The sequence below is a fragment of the Talpa occidentalis genome, unplaced genomic scaffold (genome assembly GCF_014898055.3).
Source record: "Talpa occidentalis isolate TD23 unplaced genomic scaffold, MPIMG_talOcc4v2.1 talOcc4.6, whole genome shotgun sequence".
Taxonomy (NCBI): Eukaryota; Metazoa; Chordata; class Mammalia; order Eulipotyphla; family Talpidae; genus Talpa; species Talpa occidentalis.
This window is the reverse complement of record NW_023604972.1, coordinates 36,647,507-36,671,811: the sequence shown is the minus strand read 5'-3', so window position 1 is coordinate 36,671,811 and position 24,305 is coordinate 36,647,507. Positions and strand designations below refer to the sequence as shown.

Genomic DNA, 24,305 nt, shown 5'->3' with positions numbered 1-24,305 from the left:
CTGAAATGCCATTTCTGAGGTGATCTGTATAATTAGTGCCATTCTCAATCAATAACCTATATAGAAAGATTTGCCTTGACCTTATGTTGTAAGCCATATAAGCTCAGAATCCTTTTAATTTTGGAAATGTTTATCATTGCCTTCAGATTCCTCAAATACCTCTTGCAGAAGAGAAATTTATGCATGAATTTTCTTATAAGTGTATTTCTGTGTGATTTAAATGATGATATCCCGTATATATGATAGTTCTCAGTGTGATGATAGTGTCTTTGTTCTTAAAAAAAATGGTGAATTCTGTTGTTATCAATCATCAAATAACTCAGGAAAATGGGAAAAATTTTGTAACATTGAAACAGATGCACATTAAAGAAATGCTACATTTCATTTTTCTATTTCAAAATTTATTTTCAATAGGAATTTTGTTCTTACTAAAATCTTCCTGGTTTTTATATATAATCTATTTTCAAAAAATTTCAACAAAGTTGTCATTGTGATAAAACAATGAACTCCAGATTTCTTAGAGTCCTCTGAATAATTGAAAGTAGCTTTTTTGACAGAAAATATTAAAACTTAATATATTAGTGCAAGATTAGTTCTATAGTACAGCACTCCTAAATCCCATGCCATTCCTCTTTTGAATCAGCCAATTACTAGCAATTATTTTAATAACTGGTTATTTTATTTATTTACCATTAGAAAATTATAACTAGTATATCATGTAATAGATATGCATTATTTTTATGGTATTCAAGTTTACTAAGTGATAGACAAAAAATTGTTCAAAGTCTTTATAAAATGCAGTATGTTTTTCCTATTCCAAATATTCATTTCTGTTAATAAAAATGGAACAAAGGACTGCATTTCCTTAGTGATGAAAAAAGTTACTCATAAAATGGTACTTCATGGGTGAAGAAGACTTCCATTCATTCTAACTTAGAAAACTTACCATTGTTCATACAAAAAATGCTTCTGTGTGGCATGTAAATGTATGGTGTGGTCAAATAATGTGAAACATGTGTATATACGCGTATGCATTTGCGTATAATATATGCATGTGCATGTGTGTGTATATATGCATACACATACATACATATATTTTATTTTGTATACATAACTTTTATTTTGTATTATTTGTAGGGCTGTATATTTTATTGGGGATTCACCTCTTGGATTGCCTACTACATTAATCACCCACGGTATACACCACCATGTACGTAGAATTTCTCCTTGACTTATCCACTACTAAAGTGACGAATCAAAATTCTACTCTAAACTATATAGAAATTATATGTAACATAGCATATTTAAAGGGCTAAGCAGGGCCTTCCCAGTGGCGCAGTGGTTGAGCGCTGGGTTGCGAAGCTGCCCGCAGCCTCTGCAGCGCCGGTTCAATCCCCGGTCGCCCGGCAAGTGTCCCACATGGTGCGCAGACCTCTCCTGCCGCCGGCTGCTTCCTTCAGCAGTGTACTTCGTCAGTCTGCTTGCTCTGCTCTCTGCTCTGGCTCTGGTGAATTCTCTCACCCTCCCGACTTCTGACTGTACCCAGTGCTTATAAAAAGAAATAAATAAATAAATCTTAAAAAAAAAAGATTTAAAAAAAAAGGGATAGCAACTACTAATAAAAATGTCCATTTTAAATTATTTCCATGTCCCAGTTCATTCCATTTTTCTGTAATCTTAAAAGATCAAATTTGACTGACATCTGTGATTTAATTTTAACCTATAGGAACTGTAGCAGAAACACGAGTTTATTGTAAGTCTCCAAATGACAACAGTGAAATTAAGGATTAAAAAGAAACTCTTCATAATCATATAATCATATACAATTAGCTATTATTTAAAAAATATACAAATATATTTAATTATCATTTTAATTATAATTAGGCATGAAAAACAGGTATTTTTGTGTGACATATATTTTCCTATTTATAACTTTATTGAATGTCTTGACCCTTGAACTAATCAAGCAATTGAAATGCAGATAAAAATCGCAGTCCTCAGGTCCTGATCTCATATAACTCCGACAGAATTTTTTTTCTTTTTTTTTTCAGATTTATTTATTTATGCATAAAAGAGCTGGGGTACAGGCCAGAAATGCAGGGGGTGAGAGGATTCACCAGAGACAGTGGGGAACAGAACAGGCAGACTGACTGAAGTACACTGCTGAGGGGAGCAGCGGGCAAGTCAGGAGAGGTCTGCTGCACCATGCGGGTTGCTCCCTGGCCGGCCGGGGATCGAACTCATGCTGCAGAGGCTGCAGACTGCTTCATGGTGTGGTTCTTAACACTTTGCACCACCAGGAAGGCCCTCCAACAGAAATTTAAAATATATTTTAGAATATATACTTATTTTAGAACATTAACAGATTAATAATTTTGTTCCATACTATGTTTAAGAAGAGGAACTTCTGAAAAATGCTGCAGTCACAAATTTGCACAAAATAACAGATTTAGTGTGTTCATATATGTTAAACATTTATTGAAAACTAAATAGAGATCAAGAAATATAAAATTACAACTTCTTTTATAATTAGAAATGTTATGATATTGGTAATATAGCTTGCTATAAACAAGCTTTTTCTCCCTATAGACTTGGGGGAAAAAGCTTTATTTTGTTGTGCTCATGTCTCTTAAATGCATCAGATGTTAGTGGACCTAAATTCTGTGAAAACATACAGAGCATTTGCATGTGGAGAGGGAATATCTTGGATAAGCTGTCCATACAGATTTCAGTTTTTATGGCTTAGGTAAATAATGCCAGGCACCAAACTCATGCTTCAAATTAGTTGCCACCTATGTTATTGCAATTGCATAACCTACAAATTTTGCAGTTAGCTCTTCAGTCCATATTTCACTCTTACAAATATTAGTTATGATCACTGATATCTGATGATGATTGGTAACTATCATCTGTTATTCAGTTTACTCACAATCAGCAAATTACTGAAATATGCAGTTTAGATACAGAAAGCATTAATCTGAGTAAAAGGCTAGCCAACCCCCACTGAAACAAACAAAAAAAGAGCGTATTGATTTGACTGGTGTTTTCATCTAAGCAGAAGTTTCTAATTCTTAAATTGATAGTTGTTTTAGACAGTGTTGAATGCTATAACAAAATATTCAGACTGTAAGGCTTATTTTTTCACAGTTATGAAAAGTTGAAAGTCAAAATTAAAGTGCTGGCTGACTCAGTTCTGTCCTGATTTGCAGTGCTTTCTCTCTGTGATCTTACAATGGAAGGAGCAAATTCTCTTTTCTTATTAGAACACAAATCTCATTATTGTCCCTCTACCTAAACTTAATTATCTCCTAAAGGCCCCATCTCCAAAAACCACTATATTAGAAATCCAGGCTTCTAATTTTTTGACCGAATGGAGACAACATTCAGTCAATAGCAATAGTGATGTGAGCCTAGGGTAATTAGTTCACACTGCAGGCAAATAAATAGAATCCAATAATTGTTTCTAATTTCTCATAAGCTTATGACATCAATTAGGTTTTGCTTTATTCATTACAATTTCACTTCTTTTTTGGCAGCTATGCTATGCTATAAATATCTTTCTTGGAATTTATTATTTTTGAAATATTATATTCTTCCCTTTTGTAACTAATTAGTTTATAGATTAAATATTTTTATAGAAAAAAGTGGATTATATATTAGAGCATGAAAATTCAATGTTGTTCCCCCAAAAGTAGAAATAATACAAACTACAATATATACTATCTTTAGACAAAATGAAACCTTAAAAGCATAGCTAAGCACAAAAAACATGAATTTAAAACACACCAAAATTATTATTTTCCCTTTTTCTAAAGTTAGCTTTTATTATACTCACCACCTGCATAAAATATTTAGGAACAGAAAATATTGGGAAAAAAATGAGTCCAAATTTATATCACTAAGATGGAAACCTATAATGTAAAATATACATTCTACTACCATTTTTGTGGGCACTTAAAACAAATTTAAAACTATATACTTGAAGACACATTCATAGACAACTATTATTAAGTGTGAAATTTAAAATAACATTATAGAAAAGACAAAAGTAAAAAAAAAAACTGAAGTAACAAGAGGAAAATTATTACAGTTGCAAAATAGACATAATCCCAATTTTAGATAATTATGTACAAAAGATGAAATAAGCATGCTAATTAAACATGTTAGAAATTCCTCTTCTCTAACATATTCTATTTCTATTGTGTACTGCATTAAATTGTTATGTTTAGACAATTGAGTCAAATGAACAAGGCAACATTGTTTCCTATGGGAAGTGTATGTGTATATATATGTATATATGTATATGTATGTATATATGTATATACACACATATATATATATGTGTGTGAAATATGTTTATATGTTAAAACGGATAATGAGCTTTTCAGAAAATTCCATTTGTTTTGAACATTTCTAAATCCAATATCTCTACTGTGAGCAAAGTGATGTTAGAGTACTTTAAAAATTCCAGTTTATCCATTGCTCTTTATGATATGGGATCATATATAGCCTATATTTTCTTTACTTTCATATAGCAACAATGCTCATATTTATTTTTAATATGAAAATAATTAAAATACAACCTGATATAAAACCTTAGTACAAAAATAAAAAAATGTTATTAAGCATCTTTCTTTTTATTGTTAAACATTTGAAAGCAAGAGATTGAGTATGCTAGGTCATTGTAATGTGCTATAAAGTGACAAATATGACAGATTAAATTTGATTTCAAAAAGTTTAATAATACAAATTAAAATAGATTCCATTTGTAATCTAAATAACATTAGATTACTATAAGAAAATTGCATGTGGAAAGAAAAAACAGCTTTGTTTCTTTAGATTACAAAAGTATCTTCTCAAAGGTCAATAACATATCACATTGTACTTTTGTTTACAGGATAGTAATCTACAATAAACACTGTCTGAATTATGTCTATAATGTTAAAGCCTAAAATATGAATGTTTGTATAATATTTTTGTTTCTGTTTTCCTAGCATTTGGAAGTAGGCAAGTCACAGTAGCTACTGTCAACTTCCTGGTGTGTATTTATATTTTTTCCTATTAATGTTTAATTGTAGTATTATTAAGACTTCAAACTAGATTGTATTTGAGAATTTGTCATTCAGAAAAAATTTTTCTATTTTATATCATATACCTAACAATATTAAATTAAGTTAATCAAATAATTTACTATAATTAAATCATTAACTCTCCAAATATTTTAATTATAATATTCTATGCATTATTGGAATGCTTAAAATTATCTTAAATAAAAATTTGAAAAAAAAACTCAGTAATTCTTCTTCCTATTGTCTGTGCTCTAACTTATAAATCTCTAAGAGCAAAAGTTTTACATGTTCAACAGACACACTTCCATAAAACACTTCGACATCGTTAATTTAACTAATTGTGAGTAAAACAAAGTCTTTTAAAATTGAAACAAAGTTCTTTCCTAATTTTTCTTAGTCAAATTATTTAGATCATTCTATTTAACTTCACATATGTATTGTTTGAATTCACAATAGATTTTTATTATTTCTGAAATGCATTATTTTATTAAATATTTACATAGCTTTATATCCATTATGATTCCATACGTCCATTCCTTGTTCACATTCTACCCCCATTGCTGTCTTTGATAGGTTAACTCCCATGATATTGTCCCTGCTCCATTGACAAATTCTTAGAATTCATGCAAAAGTAACCTATTCTTTGTAATGTTATATTGAACTTTGGTTCAATTTATTTTTAAGAGATGCAGATATACTACACTTAAAATGTTAAAATATTTTGCAGATTTGTGAAGCTGGAAATCATTTCATTAATGTAGTGCTGTCTCATCTAAATCACACAGGTTAGAATCATTCATTTTTAATATCATATAGAGTGAATTAATTATTTTAAATGTCTAAATCAATATTTTTAAAGGGAACTTGATTTTTGTCCTTTTATGTCTAAATTTTCCTTATAACCCTTATTAATGATTTCTCTTAAATGAAGTACACATATGTACATATGTACACACACACACACCCCCTAAACAACAATATAACTTAGACAATGTGAAAAAATAGATTAAGAGGTAAAGTAGTATGAAACCTACTGATTTCATTTTTCCTTTGTCTTGATACTCTCTCTTGTTCTAAATGTTTAATTTGTTAATTTGAGTCTTCTACAACTGAAAATCTTTTTCTGCCATTTTATTTCTATTTAAAGCACTTTCTAAATTTGCACTTCATTCAGAGTCTCCTTTTGTGATCTTTTTATATATTCATCTTTGGTGAAGAACTCTGTTCCTGTATCTCCTTTCTAGATCTTGTGCCTGTCTGTCTGCTTTTGACTGACCTTCCCGTATCTAACATTTTTAATACTGTTGTTCTGAAGTAATTGTCATATAGTTTATCTGTTTCTGTCTCCTTTATATTTGTCCCTGGATGTCTGTCTTTTTCACTTTGCTTTGCCATCTCGTGTTGAGATGTACCTACTTTTTAGGCATGTATATTGCTTTATTTATCACTATTTGTGTGTGTATGTGGTTGGGGCACTGGGCGTTTACCTGCTGTTTTCTTCTTAATTTACCTCATTATGAAATGAATTTAGAAGTGGAGTCTGGGGCTTTATTATTCAATTTTTGTTTGAGGAGTGACATTAGTCACATTAACCTTTTGCTTTGTGTAGGGGCAGGAATGACACAGTGCAGGTTTTCTGATCCAGCAGACCAGATAAAGGAGGAGTCCTGGAGCCCTCAGTGGCTTTTGCAAGTTTTTTATTTAGATTTACCAGGCATATGGCAGGCAGGAGTGCTGGGGGGTCGGGAGACTGGCAGTCCACCCAGCCCCCAGCAAATCCTCACTCTATCTGGGCTCTCTGGTGTTCTCTCTGCTTCTCTTCTCTAGGTTTCTGCTCTTTCTTGGCTTCTACTGGGGTCCCCGTGATGCCACCCTTAAAAGTCCAGTCTTAGCCCAGGTGAATCCCATGTACATATGTCCACACCCTACTTCAGGTGCCCGCCATCAGGGATGCATTTGGGACCACAGGTTTCCGTCATCCATCCTAATGGCGGGAGGGCAGAAAAATCTGATACTTTTTACCTTACCCTACACTTTATTTTACAGAAAGCTGTATGTATTCTGTGCTCAGTTTGTCCTCACATACCACCCCACCTCTATTGTTCCTTTCTTCCATGGCTATGAACCTTGGGCCTCACAGTGGGAAGGGCAATGTCTGGACCACCAGGCTCTCACTCTGAGATTAATTTCACTTGATTTGGAGGTGGCATTCCATGTATCTCAGGCACACGTGTGTTGACTTAACACAATGGCTGCCCACAACGACCATCACGGCCCTGCCCTCGCCTCAGCTGCTGCTTCTGCAGGCCTGGGGTGTATAAATTCCCCCAGGTTATTTTCCCAAAGGATTTCACTCTAAAGTCCTTCTTTCTGCTCTTCGGCCTTTTATGGAGGTGGGCCTGGCTCAGCCTGGCTTTTCTTTGATCTCTTTTGGAATGGGAGAGAGTTTTTAGGCCTTGTTGCCCACTGCACAGATTGGGTCTGGGACCACATTCAGTCAGCAAAATTTCTCCAGAGAACTTCGCAAAGCCTTGGGTTTTCCCCATCTTAGCTTGGGAAGTTGACTGTCATCCCAGACATGATTCCTGTCACTTCCTCCTGTTCTTTTACCTCAGAAGCCACCAATTTTAGTTCTCAATCTCCTTGGGAAGTCCTGGGGCTATATAGCTGGTTCTAACAATTTGAATTTTCTTATGAACACATATTAATCTTTATAGCTGTTTTTTGGGAAAAGGTGATTCCAGACTCTCTTCCATCATCCTGTGGGTGGAGTCCATATTACACATTTTAGACTTGTGTAGGGGCAGGATGGCATAGGGCAGAATCTCTATGTTCCAGGCAGATGGATAAAGGAGAGTCCTGGAGCCCTCCGTGTGGCTTTTTCAGACTTTTATTGAGCTCTTTACAAGGCAGGGGGTCCTGGGGGCCAGGAGGCTGACAGGCCTCCCAGCCCCTGGCGAATCTTCACTTTGTGGGCTCTCTATTGTTCTCTAGTGGTCTCCGCTTTTCCTTTGCTGCTCTGCTGGTTCTTATCATTCTATTGCTCATTCTGCTGGCCTCCTCAGCAGATGCCCCAGTGATGCCGCCCTTATAAGCCCAGTCTCAGCCCAGGTGTGCCTACCTATGCATGCTCACACCCTACTCCAAGTGTCCACCATTAGTCATGCATGTAGGACCACCAGGATTCATCATTAATGCTAATGGCAGAAGGGCGGAAAAGCCTGATAATTTTCCAATTGCCTTACAACTTGATTCTCTCTAACTACATGAACTTGTTCACATTTTCTCATTTATCTGGAACATGGTGTCATTATGAAATAAAAATTTTAAATCACCATGTTTTCAAAACACACATGCCTAAAATCATTCATGAAGACTTTCTTTTAAAGTGTCTACTGGAAAATTTCTTGCTTTTTATGACGCTTTTGAGAAACCAGATACCTATCGAATATTCTCTTCTTTGTTAATGGACTTTGTCATTTTGCCTGGAGACTCAATTTTTTTTTCTTTATCACTAAATTCTGTTAATTTTGTAAAGTGTGTCTTAAAGTTGATATATCCAGGTCAATTACACAGGGAACATAATGGAATCTTCCAGTAGGGTGATTCATGTCTTTTTTTTTTTTTTTTTCAGTTGTACAGAGTTTCTTGTATCAATACAAGGAAATGTTTTGTTCCACTGTGTACTGTTGTGGGGTGAGGTTATGCATATATCACATCTGCCTCTATCTTATTTGTCTATAATGTACTATTTTTAGATTTTTGGGAGGGCTATTTTTGTTCATGTTGTTAAGATCCCCTATACCATTAAACTCTAGGAAAATTCGAATATCTTCCACTATTTTATAGACATTTTTTTCTTTTTTTTTTTCTTTCCTGTTTTGTGCACATCTACTTGGAATTTTGGAATTTTTTCATGTTTTTGTTCTTTGATATCTGTAAATGCTTTTGTGTATGTGTGTTCTATTGAAATTTTTCTGTTTTCTTTCATTAGCAGGAAAAAAGATTCTCACTTTCTATTTTATTCACATAGAAGGCTTATATAAATGCTGACCGACTTATATTAACTTTTAAAGGTACAGAATCTCATTGAAAAGAAATAACAAAGTATTTTTACAGATGGGGTGGTTGTAGTGAATTCTCTAAAGAATAAAGCTTGCTCTAAAAGGGATGGGGATTGTTTCAATGTGTCTTTAGATTCCTAGACATGCTTGTTTTCTAAATTGCTAGTTCCCAGAACTATTTCCCTCTTTCCAGGCCTTTCCTCTAAGCCTCCAAGATACATCTTCTCCATTTTAGCTGCCTTCATATACTATTGTTTATGAAGCAGAGACTTCTTTTACTTTTTCAGTAGAACTATATATTTATGAACCAAAAAAAAAGACTTATTAATTTATTTTTCTATTATATCAATTCTATAATTTGAACAAAACAACAATGGACAGTCAGAAATAAATAACAAATTAATGAAGAAATTAAGCAAAATTAAACTGTGAAAAAATATAGCAATATGTTTATAGTTAATAATTTTCCTCCTGTCCTCTCACATAATAATTTATTATTGGACATTTAAATTTTAAGGCTATATTTTTATCTGTTCTTAAGAGATCAAAATTTAACATTTTAAAGGAAAAAAATTACAGGATGATTAAACAGATATTACCTTATTTAATAAAAAATGTTACCATGGTTCTTCCTGTCCTATGAGAAAGTAGAATATGTGTCTATTCCCTTTTTGTTTTGTTTTTTTTTAATATTAAATTTTATTTTTATATTCCCCCATACAATTGCAAACGCCCCATTCTGACCCCAATCCTTCCCCTCCCGCCCCCCACCCCCAAAAAGTGTCTCTGGTTCATAGTTTTTGTTGATTTTGATTTTCACTTTCTTATATTCATTTTCCTGGTCCCTTATTTAAGTTTTCTAGATTCCTGCTATGAGTGAGACCATCCGGTATTTTTCTTTTTCTTTTTGGCTTATTTCGCTGAGCATGATCCCTTCCAGCGCCATCCATGTTGCTGCAAATTGCATGTGTTTATCTTTTTTGAATGCTGAGTAATATTCCATGGTATATATGTACCATATCTTCTTGATCCAGTCATCTATTTTTGGGCATTTGGGTTGTTTCCAAAGCTTAGCTATTGTAAACAGTGCTGCTATAAACATAGGGGTGCAGGTGCTCTTTGGAATTGATGTTTCTGTGTCCTTTGGGTAAATACCTAGGAGTGGAATTGCTGGATCATATGGAAGCTCTATGTTTAGTAGGTCCAGAAATCTCCACACAGCTCTCCATAGTGGTTGAACCAGTTTGCACTCCCACCAACAGTGCAGAAGAGTTCCTTTTTCTCCACATCCTCGCCAACATTTGTTGTTGCTAGTTTTTTTAATATGTGCCATTCTCACTGGTGTGAGATGGTATCTCATGGTAGTTTTGATTTGCATTTCCCTGATTACAAGTGATGTTGAACATTTTTTCATATGTCTGTTGGCCATTTGCATTTCCTCTTCAGAGAAGTTTCTTTTTAGCTCTTCTGCCCATTTTTTGACTGGATTATTTTCTTTGTTGTTGCTGAGTCTCATCAGCTCTTTGCAGATTTTTGTGATCAGTCCTTTATCATTAGTGTTGGGTGCAAAAATGTTCTCCCAGTTGGTGGGGTTTCTCTTTGTTTTTGTTTTGTCTCTTTTGCTGTGCAGAAGCTCTTTAATTTGATGTAGTCCCAGCTGTTTATCTTTGTCTTCACTATCACTGCTTTGGGTGATGTGTCTGTAAAGATGTCTTTGATGTGCAAATCCCGTAGTGTTTCGCCTATATTTCCTTCTATATATTTTATGGTTTCAGGTCTTATGTCTAGTTCTTTAATCCATTTTGAGTTGATTTTTGTGTATGGTGTGAGGTAGTGGTCAAGCTTCATTCTTTTGCATGTAGCGACCCAGTTTTCCCAGCACCATTTATTGAACAAACTTTCTTTGCTCCAATGCATAGTCTTTGCTCCTTTGTCAAAGATTAGTTGACCATAAATCTGTGGGTTTATTTCTAGATTTTCTATTCGATTCCATTGGTCTGTATGTCTGTTCTTGTTCCAATACCATGCAGTTTTGATGATTATGGCTTTGTAGTATACTTTGAAGTCTGGGAGTGTGATGCCTCCATTTCCTTCTTTTTTTTTCAGTAGAGCTTTGGCTATTCGGGGTTTTTTGTGATTCCATATGAATTTCATCAATAATTGTTCTATTTCTTTGAAGAATGCCATTGAGATTTTGATTGGAATAGCATTGAATCTGTATATTGCTTTTGGTAGGATGGCCATTTTAATAATGTTTATTCTTCCAATCCATGAGCAGGGGATGTCTTTCCATTTCTTTGTGTCTTCTTCTATTTCTTTTAACAGTGTTTTATAGTTTTCTTTGTATAGGTCCTTTACCTCTTTTGTTAGATTTATTCCCAAATATTTGATTTTTTTTGTTTCGATAATAAAAGGGGTGGTTTTTTTGATTTCTTCTTCTTCAGATTTATTGTTTGTGTATAGGAAGGCTACTGACTTTTGCGTGTTGATTTTGTATCCTGCCACTTTACTGAATTGATTGATGAGTTGAATTAGTTTTTCTGTGGAGATTTTGGGGTTCTCTATGTATATTATCATATCATCTGCAAATAGTGATAGTTTGACTTCTTCTTTTCCTATTTGGATTCCTTGGATGTCTTTCTCTTGTCTTATTGCTCTGGCTAGGACTTCCAGTATTATATTGAAAAGCAGTGGTGAGAGTGGACATCCTTGTCTTGTTCCAGATCTTAATGGAATTGCTTTCAGCTTTTCACCATTGAGAATGATACTGGCTGTTGGCTTGTCATAGATGGCCTTTATGATGTTGAGGTATGTTCCTTGTATCCCAAGAATTTCAAGGGCTTTTATCATGAATGGGTGTTGCACTTTGTCGAAAGCTTTCTCAGCATCTATTGATATTATCATATGGTTTTTATATTTCTTTTTGTTGATGTGTTGGATAACGTTGATTGATTTTCGGATGTTAAACCATCCTTGTGCCCCTGGAATGAATCCAACTTGGTCGTGGTGAATTATCTTATGGATACATTGTTGGATTCTGATAGCTAAAATTTTATTGAGGATTTTTGCATCAGTGTTCATTAGGGAGATTGGCCTATAGTTTTCCTTTTTTGTGTTGTCCTTATTCGGTTTTGGTATTAGTGTAATATTGGCTTCATAGAACGTGTTTGGTATTGTCCCTTCCTTCTCAATTTTTTGGAAGAGTTTGTGAAGGATAGGCACTAATTCGTCTCTGAATGTTTGGTAGAATTCATTTGTAAATCCATCAGGTCCTGGGCTTTTGTTTTTGGGGAGGTTTTTGATTACCATTTCAATTTCGCTGCTTGTAATTGGTCTGTTTAGGTGTTCTATTTCTTCTTTATCTAGCTTTGGGTGATTGTAGAGTTGTAGGAATTTGTCCATCTCCACTAGATTGTTGAACTTGTTTCCATATAACTGTTCATAGTAGTTACTGATTATTCTTTTGATTTCTGCTGTGTCCGTTGTGATTTCTCCTCTTTCATTTATGATCCTGTGTATTTGTGCTTTCTCCCTTTTTTCCTTTGTGAGCCTGGCTAGGGTTTGTCTATTTTATTTATTTTTTCAAAGAACCAGCTCTTGGTTTCATTGATCTTTTGGATTGTTTTTTTAGTTTCAATTTCATTTATTTCTGCTTTGGTTTTTATTATTTCTTTTCTTCTACTGGTTTTGGGGTTTTTTTGTTGTTCTTTTTCTAGATCTTTGAGCTTCGAGATTAGGTTGTTTCTTTGAGTTCTTTCTTGTTTTTTGATGTGAGCTTCTATTGCTATATATTTTCCTCTTATTACTGCTTTTGCTGCATCCCATACATTTAGGATATTGGTGTCCTCCTTGTCATTCAATTCGAAGAATTTTTTAATTTCTTCTTTGATCTCCTCGTTAGTCCAGTGGTCTTCCAGTAGTGTGGCTTTTAATCTCCATGAGGTAGGATAGTTCCTTGCCTTCTTTTTATGATTTATTTCTAGTTTGATGCCTTCGTGGTCAGAAAAGATGGTTGGTATGATTTCAATCTTGGTGCATCTGTAGATGTTTGTCTTGTGCCCCAGTATGTGATCGATCCTGGAGAAGGATCCGTGTGCGCTTGAGAAAAATGTGTACTCCGTTTTTTTTGGGTTTAGTGTTCTATAGATGTCTGTTAAGCCCAAATGCTCTAGGTCCTTATTTAGAGCTTTAGTTTCTTTACTTATTTTTTGTCTTGTTGATCTATCCATTGTTGATAGTGGTGTGTTGAAGTCTCCCACTAGGTGTGTGTTTTCTCTGATGTCTGTTTTCAGAGAGGACAACAGTTGTCTGATATATTTTGGTGCTCTTTCGTTTGGTGAGTATATGTTAATGAGTGTTATTTCTTCTTGAAGTATTGTCCCCTTAATCATAATGTAGTGACCATTGGGGTCTCTTTTTATTTTTTTGAGTTTGAAGTCTGTTTTATCTGATATAAGTATAGCTGTTCCTGCTTTCTTTTTTGGCCCATTTGCTTGTAGGATTGTTTTCCATCCTTTGACTTTGAGCCTATTTTTATCTTTTGTAGCTAAATGTGTTTCCTGGAGACAGCAAAAGGTTGGGTTTTGTTTCTTAATCCAGGCTGCAACTCTGTGTCTTTTTATTGAAGAGTTTAGTCCATTTACATTTAGAGTTAATATTGATATGTTAGCATCTGTATTTGCCATTATGTTTGTCTTTCCTTTGATTTTATTTATTCTTTTAATAACTTTTTTTTTTTTTTGGTCTTCTTTCGTTGTTATTCGTCCCTCTGAGGTTCTGGCTTTAGGATTCCTTGTAGTATTTTTTGGAGTGGGGGTTCATTCGTAATGAAATTCCGGAGTTTCTCTTTGTCTGGGAAGGTCCATATTCTTTCTTCATGGAGGAAAGAGAGCTTTGCGGGATAGAGTATTCTTGGTTGGCATCTGTTTTCTTGGAGTCTGTTGACTATGTCCCTCCACTCTCTCCTTGCCCGTAGTGTTTCTTCAGAGAAGTCTGATGTCAGCCTGATTGGTTTTCCTTTGAATGTTATCTGTTTCTTCCCTCTTGTCAGCTTCATTATTTTTTCCTTGTCCTGGATTCTTGGGAGCTTTACTATTATGTGTCTTGCTGTGTTTTTCCTTTCGTCGTGGATGTTTGGTGTTCTTCTTGCTTCTTTTATATCAATTTTCAGCTCCTTCTTCACATTTGGGAAGTTCTCTTCAATTATCTCCTGGAATATTTTCTCTGTTCCTACATCTCTCTCCTCTCCTTCTGGAATTCCTATAACTCTTATATTTCCTTTCCTCATGGAGTCAGATAGTTCCCGAAGTCTTTCTTCATTCTTTTTCCTTCGTACTTCTCTTTCCTTTTCTGTTTTGGTTCTTTTTATTTCTGTGTCTTCAAGAGAACTTATTCGTTCTTCCATTTCATCTATTCTGCTTTCCTTGCTTTTCCTGGAGTTCTTTAGTTCCTCCATTAATTCTTTGATCTCCTTCATTTCTTTTACTTCCCTCTTTAGGGACTCATTTCATTCTTCTGACCATTGTTTTCCCTCTTTAGGGACTCAATTTCCTTCTTCTGATCTATCACTTTTTTAATCATGGCAATTTTAAATTCTCTTTCTGGAAGGCTCAGAAGTTCTTCCAAGTTGCTGTCGTTGCAATCTGGGGAGTGGTTTTCTTTTTGTGGTGTGCTTCTTTCCTGAGGAGTTGTTAGGTTGCGTGTGGTTCTTCTACTCCCTACTGTCTGTTTTCTAATTTGTCGTATGCGTTGGGACACTGTGTTGCTTGGACTGACTGACATCTTGGGTGAACTTCTCCGTTCCCCTCTGGCTCTTCCAGGAGCCATCTCTGTCTTCTGGGGGAGCTTTCTGCTGGTTTCAGGCAGTTTTTACTGAAGAAATGTCCCTGTTCTCAAATAGCGAAGCGGGATGCAGTCCCTGCGCCTCCGGTTTCAGGCACACTCTTCTGCGCACCCGGTCTGCCCCGGACGTGGGTGCCTGCTCCCTCTGTGGGCTCAGACTGCTGGTCGGAAGGGGCCTGGCATGGAATAACTTCCCGGCTGGCCACTGGGTCCTCCAGAAGCCTTCTGCCCTTTTCAAGCAGTCTTAAGAAATTTCCTGTTTTATGGGGTGTTAGTGACTTTTTTTTCCTGGTCGCTAGGTGGCGCCAGAGATCTCTCCTATTGTCCTTGGGGGGCTGTTTTTCGCCTCCCCCCACCCCGTGGGACAGGGAACAGAGCGGGAATGGTAGGGTACACCTCAACAGCTTTGGGGTGCTGTGTCTGCCTTGTGCCCCACAGTCGTGGAGAACCCACGCCCCGAATTTTCGTGCCCCGGGTCTCAGTTCAAAGCCCTCAGTTCCAGGACGCGGGCGGTAGCCCAGTTCAGTGGCGCGGGAATGGCGCCTTTTGCACTGCTCCCGTGCCTGGGTGCCTGGTTCCTGCTTACTCAGGGAGGGACCGTCACCTCAGTGAGGACCTCCGCGCGTCTCCCCACAAGCCTAGGTCGTCTCCCCACAAGCCTAGGTCGCAGGCGCGGGGACCTGGGCAGCTCTGATCCCAGTCTGCACTTGCTTTTCAAGCGCGCTGAGCGCACCGCTTTCCGCGCAAGCTTACCGGCAGCCCAGGCTGTGTGCGCATCTCCCGGGGTCTTTGTTCTTCTCTAATGGCGCCCGGAGCCGTTCGCTCACCGCCACGGCGAATCCTGCAGGGTTCGCCTCAGCTCCCGTTCACGGGATGTGGTGGCTGCCATAGTTCCTTTCCACTCACAGTCCCGCTTGCTGCGTCGTTTGTTCTTGTTGGTCGTTTTAGTTTGTTGTTTTCCTCCTCTCTGCCGGTGGGAGAGTGCCACCTCTGTGGGCGGGGGAGGGGAGCAGGGTTCTGCGCTTCCCTCCCTTCTAGTCCTCTTTTATGGCCACTTTCTTCTTCGGGTAGTTTGCTGGAGTCACCCGTTTATCTTCCGTGTCCCACTTCTCACTGGGACCTGCCGCTTTTCCTCCCTATTAACTTTTTTTAATGGGAGATCTTACTCGCAGCGTCTCCTCGCCGCCATGTTGCTCTCTATTCCCTTTTTGAATAATACTTCTCTAAACTGACTTTGGGATTTAGGACTACTGAATACTCCTGTTGTTCTATGTAAGAATAAAACTGAATAGAACCAAACATGAAATACCCTTTGATGAGCATCTCTGCTCTTTTCAAGCTCATGAATTCTTGGTTTTAGCAAAATGTGGGGACATTAATGTAAATATCCTCTCAGTGAAAGTGTTTGAATATAGATTATTTAGGATTTTACTTCACTAACAACAACAAATTTTTTGACTTGTAATAATTAATTTCCAGCTCTCATAAATGTTCTCCTTTTTTCATCTGCAGGCCTGTTTTGGTAGCCAACTGTATATTAATCAGAATTTTCCATGTATAAATTTATCATCTAGGTTCTTATGTATAAATAATTTTTTAAATTGAAGTAATGTTGCATAATAACCTTACTAAGCTCAGACATTCATTGTTAAGAATGGACACGTGTATATGGTACATTAAGTTCACTGCTAAAATGTCCAAATCTATCATTTACCATACCTCTGACCCTTTCACCAAGATTTGTCCACCTTCCCTTTTGGTAACCACTAATTGTTTTTATAGTCCTTAAGTTTATTTTTGTTTTATTTAGTTTATCTGTCATTTTTTCCCTCGATATATCACATGAATGAAATGAGATGATATTTGTCTTTCTCTACCTGGCTTATTGTACTAAGTGTATTTCCAGTAGTCCCATCCACATTGTTGCAAATGACAGGAATTCAAATTTTTAAAGAGATGAGTAGATTTCCATTGTGTAGAATGTTGTAACATCTTTATTCTTTCAACATCCTTGGCACTTAGTTTGTTTTCATAGCTTGGGTATTGTAAATAGTACTGCAATAAACATGGGCTACGTATATATCTTCAACGTGAACTTTTGTGATTTTTGGATAAATATCCAAATATGGATATTTGAATTGTATCTGGAATGCAATTCCAGATATGAAATAGCTGAATTGGAATAGCTGAATTGTATGGAATTCTATTTTCAATTTTTCTAGGAATCCCCACACTGCTTTCTCATAATGGCTGTACCAGTAATGTATAAGTGACCCCTTCTCTCCACATCTTTTCCACTAATTATTGTTTACTGTCTTTTTAATCATATTCATTCTCACAAGAGTAATGTGATAGCTCATTATTGTTTTAATATGTATTTCCCTAATAATAAGAATGATAAACATTTTTTTTTTCATGTGCCTATTGACCATGTTTGTCTTTTTTGGAGAGTGTCTATTCAGGTCCTCTTTCCATTTTTAAATATTTTTGGTTATTTTTAATTAAGTTTTATGAGGTCTTTGTAGATTTTGGATATCAGCACTTTGTTGGACATATGACTTGGCAGTACTTTCTAAGACAAAAACCTCTGGCCTCACTGCTTTAAAAGTCATTTCAATTATCCATATCCTCTTTGTAGATTTTGGATATCAGCACTTTTTTTGGACATATGACTTGGCAGTACTTTCTAAGACAAAAACCTCTGGCCTCACCGCTTTAAAAGTCATTTCAATTATCTATATCCAGTGTTATAATAAACTTATCCTTCAATTTTGTGTTTTGTCTTTCTTGTCAAGCACCCTGACAATCTAATTACATGTGTATTCTCCTATAATTTGGTGGTTAATGTCATCTGGATCCTATAACCTTTTTAGGGGAATAAGACATTTTTATTTTCTACCATTATCAGACTCAGACTAACATCAGGTTATTTATATTTGTATTTAACTCTAGTTAACATAAGAGGACAACAGGGAAAAAATCCTAGAGGGGATTTGTTTGCAATATTGTATTCTGTGCATTACCTTTTAGCAAAGGGGTATACTAACTTAAACAGGGAGGAATGGACAACATCTATAGACTCATGAAGTACTTGAAATTCTATGTATTCCAAGATTTATGGACACCAACCTGGATTTAGCAATTTAGCAAATCTGATTTGAGTTGGCTTTGTATATTTGAAATTTAGCTACTGTTGCAATTAAGTCTTAGACTTTGTCTTCAGCTTTCTCTCTCTCTCTCTCTCTCTCTCTTTCTCTCTCTCTCTTTTTCAATGCAGGAAATTATAGCCACTTTGTATGCTACTAAAGAGATCCTCTAACTTTCACAGTTGACTTTTAATTGTCAACTATTATTTTCATTTTAAGCTTTATTTGTCAAGAACATTGATAATATACAGTGATTAATTCCACTCAACAGAACAAAGCATTCCTTTGAACCAATTTTATATACCAGTATACCACTGTAAATGGTTTGACACTTGCACAGCAATCTTGAACCACCATCATCTATCTTTTCTGCACCTGCCATCAACAATGAGGTACTCATTGTAGGCTCTTTAATAGGTCATTTAAGTCCAAAATCCCACTGCATAGTCTGTTTTCAAGCTAATCTTATTTCAAACTATTACAGGTTCAGTTTTCTATATGTTGAAATAAGATCAGTATTCAGGAAGTTTGTTATGTAGTGATTTTATGGATGGGAATAAAGAAATCAAATTTAGGTAGGAAATTGAAAGTGATGCATTCTTAAAGAGAATCTCAGGTGAGACCATATGTAGGACATTCTAAACCCTAAATGAACAACTTTGTTCTGAGTTAAATCATCATAAAATCAAAGATAGGATCAAGGTTAAATAAAAACATGAGTATGACCTTGAGTAAGATTGTTCCTTTTCAGTCAGGTAATCTTCATAGGATTATTAAAAATTCAAATTTCTCTCCCAACTTTATTCCCTGAAGCTGAGGAATAGATGCTTTTATACTTGAAGAAGATTCATTGTGGCTTAGCATTTTAATTTAAAAAAAATCTTCAGAATTTTATTTGCTAGAAGCTATATTACAGTGAAAATATGTTAAGAAAATATATCATGGGGAATGTAGGTATTAAATTAGTAACACCTAAATTAATGTATGATTACAATTAACAGTAACTACTGACCCTTGAAATAATGTCTATATGAATATGCTTTTCTGGGTGAGAAGACTCAATTGGTTATTTATCTATAAACTACATCTAGAAGAAATATGTATCCGTGGACCCTGATCCTTCCACTACCACTTGAGGTGGCATGGTGATGAATCACATAAAATAGAGGCTTCAACACATATTATTCTCTATGAATCTTCAAATTCTGAATTCAACGACTGTAACATGGTTAAGTTTCAGTTATTCTTTTTTATTTTCATGAATATATGGATATTATACAAAGGTGTTTACATAAATGTTACCAAGAGACTCTGTAATATTAAATGTCAAACATATTTAGCCTTAATGTAAAATGAGCAGTGCATGAAGTATGCATAGTACCTAGTGTATTTTTCACTTTGATATTTCAACAACAGTTACAATTTTGAAAACAACGTACTGACATTCCATTATAACTCCAATTATAATGAAAAGATTTGTTGATACATTATCTGATTAAATTCAGCTATGGCAAATAAGCAGTACTCTTATAATTCAAAAATATAATGATAACCTTTTAAATCTGCTATCTAAAAAGTTTCTTGAAAAAAATTCAAAGGCTAAAAAAAAACTAACAAAAATCAAGTGAGAATATGCTAAATATAATGAGATATGTAAATAATTTTTTTATTGTTGAGTAGAAATAATGTATGTGGCATTTTTTAATATGAACTATACTGATATTCACTGTAATCTTCTTATGAGAGATTATTATACTTTTCTGGTATAAATGAAATCCTTATAAAATTCCCTTTGGATTTTTACTAATTTAATACAGAGAGGTTTGAAGTATTTAATAACCTCAATTGTATTAATCTTAGTTTACATTAAAGAAGAAAAGGAAGAGACAGACACATTCTAAAATACATTTATTTATTATGCAATGCTGCTGCCACTATTAAGATATGCAAAATGTGTATATATTGTTTATTTTAAACTCTTAAAAATTGAAGATCACGGTGTATTCTGTAATTTTACAGAACATAGCTTTAGATGTAGTCAGAAAATGACAAGTATTCTATTTGAATCAGAAGTTCATAACATTTGAAAATGGGTCTTCTCAGAATAACTTGTGAAGCAGTTTTCTATAACTATATAGTCACTTTTCATGTGGTATGGTTGTTTTAGGGAATTTAGAATTATATAATAAGTATATGATCACATCAACAATACGTAGCATCATTGATCTTTTATTCTCCTTTCTAACAGGAAATAGTGCCTGTTTTCCAAGTCCAAATTATAACCCCTTCACATGGATGTTTTTTCTGGTTTCATGTCCAAATTACACTTATGAGGTATGCTACTTATTAAGGAAATAATTGAACTTGATTACATACTAAATGCATACATTTATGTATTTATATGTATTATAGGCTAACATATGCAATGACACAATTATGTTTTATCTGAAGATATAAGTATAATCATAGATATAGACTATAATAGAAATTATAATTCAAATTATAGGCGTAAGAAATTGCAACATTTCATCCACAATTTAATTTTCTGGGCAGAAAAAAATGTGTATTTGTGTATAATTTAGAGAAAATTTTGCAATTTATATATAAAATGTGATATTTATCAGAATTTTAATTTTTATAAAAGTTTTTAGATTAATGTATTCAGTTTTTATGTAAATATAATGCCTTATAGGATTGTTGATAACTTATGATGAAAATGAAATTATTACTTTTAGGAAAATTATTTCTACATAAAATTTTTCACAGGATTTTAAACTTACAAGTTATTTACTTAATTTTACAAGTGAACAAATTACTTGACTAACTGTAGTTAAATGTTAATTTCTGTTTTAATGCTACAGATTGGATCATGGATTAGTTTCACAGTCATGACACAAACACTACCTGGTAAGAACACTTAGTGATATTTAATTGAAGCACATTTTGAAGAACAAGTTTCTGAGAACATGTTGCTGTAATACTAAAATTTATAGTATTTGCAAATGGATTTTATGCTTTCATTTTTATTATAACTTTTATTTTTTAGCACTCATAAAATACATAAGAACAACATTTACAATGCATTTCTATGTAATTGTAACTTAATCTAAGTTAGAAAATATAGTCCAAATGGCTTTGTTAACAAAGCTTTGTTTTATAAAGTAGAGGTGGTAATGCACTTCACTTGAACCTTCCTCTTGCATCATACAGACCTGTGTCTGTTGTGTCTCCAAGTGTTTCTGAGTGTCTGTGGAGGGAAAGCTGGGGGCATGAGTGCATAATTCTTTTTTATTTAATCTAGAAGTATGTTTTTTATTAGAGACATTTGAAACTTAGGAAGAATAATTGATAGTACGGACATATACAAACTTATTGGGTTCTTGTAAAATCCTTTAAAACAGTTGACAAGTATTTAATATGATAAAATATACAAGGTGATGAAAGAAAGTACTGTGCTTAGAAACAGATATAATCTCAAGTCTTCAGGTAAAGTTAGGAGATGTATACTTCTATTATATAAATGCAGTTAGTCAAAAAGTAAAAATTAAAATACCTCCGAAGGAATATTGTCAAATGATGTTTTAAAAAGTGAAACTTAGTAAAACTATCTGAGGTAAAGAAGGCTGAAAGGCTGACTTTAGAAACTTAATTATGTAAACAAGTCCAAACACTGTAAAATAGTACAAAAATTCCTATTTCTAGTGCTGATAATAGCAATGTTATGAGAGTGGAAAGGCTCCTCAAATACTAAGAACAGTTACTGTATGTAGATATAAGATGGATCCACATTTTAGGCAATCAAGAAACATAGTTAACTATGTTTACAGGTTAGGGGACTGACCTGTAATCTGTAAGACAATAAAACATTGAAATCATTTAACTTTAAAAGAAATCAAAATCTAAAAATCATTAGAACCAAATATAGTAACATGTATAGTGTTTTGATTGATGCAAATAGGAAAACACTGTATAAGAAGGAAGACAGTAACAGAAAAGGGTAGACATAAAACTTAACAGGCAAAAATAATAGTCTATTTGATGAAACATCTGTTAAGAGTATAGTGCAAAACCATATCCAGGGTGAGAATTCCAGAACCTTAGAAGACTCACAGTCCTTCTATGAAGGGTAACACATTGGTCCAATTTTTCTGCTGTAATAAGATTTGGAGGAACAGCATAGCTTTGGACTCCTGTCACATGTGAAGTTCCTGATTAGGAGACTATTATTTCAAACAAGGTCTAAATCTATTGAAATGTCAGTATTACCATACGCATTTTCACTATATATCGTATCCTTTGGATTCAGAGTCGTTTCATGTCTTTACAGAAATCCTATTCTCCAAATTAAAAAGAAAAGTGTGTATGTAGCTACAGCAATGTAACAGTTACGATGTGAAACCATGTGATACATAAATTAGGTTAGCATATTTTAAAAATCCAGAGTAGCAGGAAATGAAAATAAAGAAATTTACTAAAAACCTTAGTCTGTGAAATCTTGTTGTAAATGTGAGATAAAAACTCATTTCTACCCTATCATCCTAACTTGTTTTTATTAGCCATATCAGATTCTGAAATGTAGCCTAAGTGATCTACCAAGGGACATTGTGTCTATAAATGATTCTAAAGTTCTTCCCAGATCAGAACCTCAGAAATTGACTTCAAAGCAATGTGGTGGATTCAATAACAGATTAATGGCAAAAGGCATTACTCTTCAGAAGCAAGAGTTTAAAATCATGTAGCATTGGAGCCAGAGGGCAAAGACTGAATGCTTTTTAGAAACTGTAAACAGTTTGTTAAATGAGACTGGTACAGTATTGTTGAGTAGAAAGTCTTACAGAAAAACAAAAACAAACCATTAATTGGAGAAAGATTTTTTTTTTTGAGTGACTGAGCTGCTTAATCTAAAATTAGATATCTGATAACAAAAGTGACAAGAACAATTCTCTTCACTGGCATTCATTAACCACATTACATTGTCACATTTCTATTGTGACAAATTATCATGATGTCAAAGTGTGGTAAGACTCTTTTAGAAGGATTAGTCAACCAATTCTTGTTAAAATGCAGGCAAACAGACAAAAATAAATTACTTTGGTGAATGTAGGATGTCTAATCAGTCTCAGATTATCTTTAGAAAATCTTCATACTCTTGATATACCAGGAATGATGCACAAGTTTACTTTGGAAGCTTAAAATCTTGAATGCTGGATGTTTAAATGTGGAAGTTTAACTGCAATGAATGCCATATATGAGAAGGGACATGTGAAATATCCATTTCACATATATTTTTGCCCTTAAATATAAATTTTGAATCATAATATTGTGGATTGTATGTGTATGTGTAGAAGTATAATATATGCATACAGAAAACTATAATTGATAAAGAAAAAATATTTGGGAGTATTTTGTAGTTGTGGGATATAAAAATACAGATGTATTTTGATGTCTGCTATGTACTTTCTATGTTTTCTCAACTTTAAAATAAACATTGATTAAATAGATGTTTAGCAATGCATATGAATAAAGACAACTAAGAGAACTATGCAACATCTGAGAAGTATTTTAAGAGCTATATATGATAGTATTTATTTTTCTAATATAACTTGCTAAATCCATCATAAAATGAAAAACAGAAGATAATTCTTTCTTTTTTTTCTTCTAGTTGGGATTTTCACACTTCTGATGAGTATCCAGATGTCTTTGTGGGCACAGAAGAAACATAAGCTTTATCTGAAGAAATTCAATTCCTATACGCATAGGAAATCAGCAATGATTCCATTTATATTGTAAGAAAAAAATAAGTGGTCCTATTTCATATACTGAAAAGCAATATGTAAACTCATTAAATCAGAATTAGTTAAGGGTGGTTAATTATGATGTTCCAGAAATTAACAAACAGCAATGATTTTACTGAGTAAAAATATAAAGTGGTACAACCTAACTAAATTTAGTGTAATAAACTTGAGGCAAATAAGTAGAAATTATTGACATGACTAAGGAAAAATAGCATTCATTATATTTGCAAATAATTGGTTCTTAAACAAAGTAGTACTTCATTAAATAATTCATATGAGTATAATACAATGAAAAATATATGAATTCTGAAATAAATATTTTTGATGTTTTGACACAAATCAATTGGATTTCATATTCTAGTGGTAATTTAATTTTCATTTATTATTCAG

At 34.1% G+C, this 24,305-nt stretch overlaps 1 protein-coding gene across 1 annotated transcript in view; it reads left to right on the top strand.

The window, feature by feature from the left end:
- Positions 1 to 23,910, top strand: part of TECRL (trans-2,3-enoyl-CoA reductase like) — an 88,772-nt gene extending 64,862 nt beyond the window's left edge. The window contains exons 7-12 of the mRNA XM_037530391.1: positions 1,138 to 1,210; positions 4,995 to 5,038; positions 5,797 to 5,854; positions 20,369 to 20,454; positions 20,982 to 21,027; positions 23,783 to 23,910. Of these exons, the coding sequence (XP_037386288.1) occupies positions 1,138 to 1,210; positions 4,995 to 5,038; positions 5,797 to 5,854; positions 20,369 to 20,454; positions 20,982 to 21,027; positions 23,783 to 23,910 (435 nt within the window). The remainder of the gene's footprint in view (positions 1 to 1,137; positions 1,211 to 4,994; positions 5,039 to 5,796; positions 5,855 to 20,368; positions 20,455 to 20,981; positions 21,028 to 23,782) is intronic.
- Positions 23,911 to 24,305: the final 395 nt, after the last annotated feature.